General features: G+C 47.2%; 1 protein-coding gene across 1 annotated transcript in view; it reads left to right on the top strand.

The window, feature by feature from the left end:
• The window catches only part of LOC103810594 (aquaporin-7-like), an 8,295-nt gene extending 3,837 nt beyond the window's left edge, over nucleotides 1–4,458 (top strand). The window contains exons 3-6 of the mRNA XM_009083504.1: nucleotides 857–994; nucleotides 1,723–1,841; nucleotides 3,224–3,441; nucleotides 4,299–4,458. Coding sequence (XP_009081752.1) covers nucleotides 857–994; nucleotides 1,723–1,841; nucleotides 3,224–3,441; nucleotides 4,299–4,458 — 635 coding nt within the window. The remainder of the gene's footprint in view (nucleotides 1–856; nucleotides 995–1,722; nucleotides 1,842–3,223; nucleotides 3,442–4,298) is intronic.
• Nucleotides 4,459–5,651: the final 1,193 nt, after the last annotated feature.

The following is a 5,651-nucleotide window of genomic DNA, read 5'->3' as shown; positions in this document are numbered from 1 at the left end:
AATGCAGTCCAAGATTACTAATTCTGCAGGGGAAGGACAGGGTCTGCTTCAGACTAGTGGGCGGGAGTAACCATGGCCTGTGCAGGATTGCCCATCCTGGCAACCCCTTCTCAATTCAGTGACATCTAAGAGCTAACCTGAGGCCCTGATGACAGTCCTGTGTAGGATTGGCTGTGCAGACATAAAGATATGGGTTATCAGTGTCTGATTCAGCAGTTTCCTCAGCATCTCATGCCTTGGCTGCCAGATGGGCTAAGGGCCCACAGCTCCCATCAGCTGGGCCACAAAACTCTGCTAGGATGAGGTCTTTCTTTTCTATCTGAGGTTTTCAGAAGGCCTTGTGATTGGGACAAGATTTGCCTTGTCTATCTGCAGCCATTTAAAAAGTTACTAAATCTGGGCTCCCTTTAAGCTCAATACAGAGAAGCTCATAGAGAGGGAAAGTCATGTCATGCTAAGGGAGACATCTTTGACAGGTAAGGTGACCTATTCTCTGGAGGCAGCCTGTGGTCTGCAGAATTTTTAGAAGATTGAAGCTAGGATCTCTTTGACCTGAACAATTCAGCTGTCCAGGGAGAATGAGCCAGTTTTGTGAATGTGCAGGAGTAAGACCCTGCCCTCAGAGAGTCTTGGTGCTCTGGAGCAAGGTCTGGGTGATTACTGTGGGGTATGGGGTATAGGTAGTCTAGTCCAAGTGCCCAGCAATGAGCAGGGACATATTCAACTAGAGCAGGTTGCTCAGAGCCCGGTCCAACCTGGCTTTGAATGTTTCCATGTGTGGGGCATCTACTGCATTACATGCTCCAAAACAGCTGCATCAGGGCTGAGGCCATTCTCTTTTTCTGTGATTTTCCAGGAGCTCATCTGAATGCTGCCATCACTTTTACACACTGCATTTTAGGAAACCTCCCTTGGAGCAAGTTTGGAGCTTATGTGTTCGGCCAGTTCCTGGGATCCTTTTTGGCAGCAGCCACTGTTTTTGGCATCTACTATGGTACAGTTGTGTCTTTTGTCACAGGGATGCTGTAGGCACCATTTCAGTCAACTCAGTTTGTCAAATATGTATGCTTTTACAGCACCCAACATGATTTCTGGGTGAGGAGGGCAAGCTCCTGGCCTGTGGGACAGACTTCATAGCTCAAGGTCAAAGCAGGTCCCAGATATATCTGGGAAGGAGATGCAGTTGTGGAGAACACAACTACTTTTGCTCAGGGCATTTCCACTGCCAAACCCTGTCCTCTGCTGAAGGGCAGTAGCTGTGTTTTGTCAGCATTTTGTTTCCAGGTCTGCAGGGGATCGAGTGACATGAAGTACTGTATATTAGGCACAGCTGGACCTCCGCCGGACTCTGTTAGTCTGTGGAAAACAGGACAGCAGTCATAGGGGGTTTTGAGTTATGAGAGGAGGACCCACCACCTTGTGTATCCAGTATGTCTCAATCTTTAAGGGGCAGAGGACTGGAGGCCTCTAGTGCATCCAGACTGCTCCAGGCTCCTGGAGCAGGGATAGGGAGCTGGTAGGCATAAGGATGCTACTGCAGACCAAAGCCTGTGGGTAACAGATATAAGTGTGATCACACCCTGCAAGGAGTGTGCCACCTCCATCCAATCTTCCATTGCCTCTCTTCCCCTCGGTGTCCGGGCTGGTTGCAATGAGTGGACTTGTGTATGGGTCCTGCAGGATGAACTCAGTGCTAACTTCTGTAATTCCCACTTTTCCTAGATGCTTTGTACGACTACTCCAAGGGGAACTTTACAGTGACAGGACCAACTGCCACGGCATCGATCTTCTCCACTTATCCTGCTTCCAATGTATCCTTGACAGGGGGCTTCTTCACAGAGGTCAGTGGGGATGGCTGTGGGGTACTAGGAGAAGGTGGGTGGTAACAGATGCTACTACAGGTCTGCTACAGGTTACTTACAGCCCTACATGCACAGACACAGTAACAACCTCTTCTCTGAAGGGACCAGCATACAGGGAAAGGCCTGACAGGCAAGATCCAAGGCACCTTGGCAGCTGACCGATTCTGAAGGGTTATGCCTGCAGACTGCTCCAAATGTCTTGGAGCACCTGTTGCTTGGTTCAAGGGTCTTCCAGACACTTCCCCTGAGTGCAGCACAGGCAATGGGAAGTGAAAAGCTGAGCTAGATCAGCAGCCATCTTCTTTGGGTTCTGGGCAGTTCCCTGTACTGTTATTTCCCTTTTTGGATTCTACACCCACTCCATGCTCCTAGGCAGCTGTGCTTGCTGCCTCTCCCCAGACTAGGGAGCCTAGGACTGCCTTCACAATGAGCACAGGCCAGACTGAACAGTCCAATTAAGACTGCATACAGTTGATTCCCACCATACAGCACAATGTCCAGATGCCCAGAAATAGAGAGATCCTTCAGGGGATGTGGAGCACTGCGACACCAGAGAAGGAAGATTCACTTTCAATGCAAATTTTAGGAAGCCTGTGATTTTTACTCTGAGCTGACAAAACACTTGCCTGGGCGTCATGAGGAAGGTGAAAGCTGAAGAGCCTACAGGGGGCGCTGGATCACTCAGTCTCCTATGGAGCAGGCAGTGTCCTTGCTGCACAGGAAAGCAAATGACTGTAACAGTGTGTTGCCAAGAGCTGCAGAGTTTCTGCTTTTACCGGTATGTCTGCAAGCAATCCAAAGCTCTCTGGCTGCATTTTCTGAAGCAAAAAGAGACAGGAGTCACCACTTCTATTCAAACCATGGCTCTTGATGTCCTGAGTGCTGCAGATCTACAAATGCCAGCAATGTACTACGACTGATGGGTGATTCAGTTTCCCAGATGAGAGTCTGGTATTTGCTTTTAGTCTCAAAATGCAACAGGCTGTATAAAACATCACTCCCTCTAGGCAAGATCAGACAGGTCTCAGCAGTTTGTTATGGCTCTGCCTCTGTTAGACGAAATGTGCTTAACCCATTTCCTTAACTTGAAAGGTGAAGGCAGAGAACATTCCTCAGAAGGTTATATTAGTCCTAGAGCACTTTTGGTGATGAAGTGAACACATATTTGCTGAGAAAAGAGCCAAGAATTTTCTTCAGTACACCTGTGAGGAGGGAGTAACACTTGAGTCCTCCCTGCCTTGCTCAGACCATGAATCCCATCTGCTCTTTCATTCTGGGAAGTCATTTCCCCTTTGCTGAGTAGATTCTTCCACCTTCCCCACTCTCTCTCCTGACCTGTTCTCCCTTTTCTGTTTCTGCAGTTTGTGGCAACAATGATGCTGATCCTGGGCATTCTGGTCATCCATGATGAGAAAAACAATGGAGCCCTACAAGGCACACAGGCACTGCTCACGGGGATGTTGGTCCTGGGCATTGGCCTGGGAATGGGGATGAACACAGGCTATGCCATAAACCCCTCCCGAGACCTGCCCCCCAGGATCTTCACAGCAATTGCTGGCTGGGGAATGGATGTCTTCACGTGAGTGACCTGTTTTGCTTTTACACTGCTCAGGTTGCAAGGAGAGGAGATAAGCCCAAGATAAAACAGTCATTAAGCCTTTTTCTCTGAACCAAGAGATGGTATCACCATTCTTGGAGACCAGAGGTTGTGTCTAGAGGAGCCCTGTGCATTATCTACACAAAACTTGGGGTACACTAATTTTCCTGCATTCAGGATTCACCTTGATACTCAGATACCTCGGTTTGGGCACCAAATTGGCTAACTCTTCACTGCAGATCTAGCTGGTTATTGCAGTGACTGAAGAGCCAGAATGCATTCAGCTCACCTGAAAGCAGGTACTTAAAGCTGGATAACTGTCCTGAATTTAGGTGTCTGAATCTGGCAATGAAACCCTGCCTTCCTCTATCTAGTAAGATGGTGCCATACTATGGCTTTTCCTATGGGGAGGTCATTAGCAAAGTCTCTTGTCCCAGATGCCCATTTTCCTTAAATTTCCAGAAAATACATTTGAGAGCTTGGTAGAGGTGCAGTTGCTACTGGAAATGGGGAGGGAAAGCATGTGAGTCTGTCTGATAGTCACAGTCATCGAGGTCATGTGGACTATTTCTTTTGGAGAACAAGAAACTTGCAGACAGTGTGGAGCCACATTTCCATGCTGATGGGGAAATGACCTGCCCTCCAGCAATTATGTAGTGGATAGCAAATTTGTCTAAGCCAGTTGTAGGGCCCAATATATGAAGAGGGACAGACACTTCTGCTCATACTGCTCACTCCTGCCCCAGCAGACTCAGCTCACTGCACCCAGAATGATGTTGTGGCAGGGTAGTGGTTCCAGTTTGGCTCACCAGCTCTCTCTTCTGTGTTTCATTTTTTAGGAGTAGATATTACTGGTGGTGGGTCCCACTCATAGCTCCAACTCTGGGATGTCTTGCTGGTGTTTTAATCTACAAACTCTTTGTTGATTTTCACAACCAACCTGCCCTGAAAAATGAAAATGAGAAAGAACAGACAGTCGTGGAGACTGACACACTGTGATGACCACCTCCTTTGATGACAGGCGTGAAGAGCACACCATTTGTCCGCCATGCAGGTGGACAGATGAGGGACTAGTCTTCAGTAAACCTATTCTGCTTAACCAGACAAAATCGGTCTCTGAGATACTGGGCAAACCTGGGCAGGGCTAGACCTGACTGTGACCTGACAAAATTATTCAGTCTCCCTGTGTAAAAATCTACCAAAAAAAACCCCAAAACCCATCACATTCTGAACAAAAGCAAAGCAGAGCTGCAAGACTCCAGAAACCTATATATTCATATAAATCAAAACACAGGAGTCAACAGTGGCAGGAACAACACGACTAACTTAACACAGAAATTTTGATCTGGAATATCCTTTGGTAAGAGGTAGATACTACACTAATAGACTAGGGTCCTAGGCTTGCTTCCATTTGCATACCTGCCACCCTAACAAACACCTAGTTTGGCACAGCACAGAAAAGAGAAGAGTAAGAATAATCTAAAACATGAACCTCTTGGTTTGTTTTTTTTTTTTCATGCTTGGTTTTTGATCTGAACATTCAGGAAGCACCAAAAAAATTAGTAAACTAAACTACAGGGTCTCCTGAATTTAGTCACAGCTTTGCTGGAACACGCTGGCATCACAAAACCATGTGTTACTGACAGGCTAGACTTGAACTACCACCAACTATCACCGTATGAAAGAAGTCAGACAACTTCTGTGACAACATTCCCACAAACTCAAACAAAAAAACCCAAATACCTTTTTTTTCCACTCTGAATGCATGAGAAACATGAGAAGGGGTTAACATGCTGCTGCAGGAATTCTGCCACCTCCATCTTGAATGAGGAAGTGGGCCTGAAAGAGCCTTACAAGTTTGAGGTGTCATTGGATTAAAAGTAAAACACTGTCAGAAGCTGCCAGTCCCCAGGTGGTGACAACAGTCTTAACTTTCCAGAAAGTGATTAAGCAAGTATGGTATGTATGTCAAGCACATAACCACAGTCCCATGGCTGGGTGCCATGAATACACAACACAGAGATCTGCAAGAATAGGAAGTGACAGAACATCCATGGTCAACAGGACCAGGGAGGTGATTCTTTCCCTGTACTCGGCGCTGGTGAGGCCACACCTTGAGTACTGTGTGCAGTTCTGGGCCCCTCAGTTCAGGAAGGATACTGAAGTGCTGGAGCAGGTCCAGAGAAGAGCAA

This window comes from Acanthisitta chloris, unplaced genomic scaffold (genome assembly GCF_000695815.1).
Source record: "Acanthisitta chloris isolate BGI_N310 unplaced genomic scaffold, ASM69581v1 scaffold14680, whole genome shotgun sequence".
NCBI lineage: Eukaryota > Metazoa > Chordata > Aves > Passeriformes > Acanthisittidae > Acanthisitta > Acanthisitta chloris.
The sequence above is the reverse complement of the archived record's forward strand: the minus strand, read 5'-3'. Positions and strand labels throughout refer to the sequence as shown.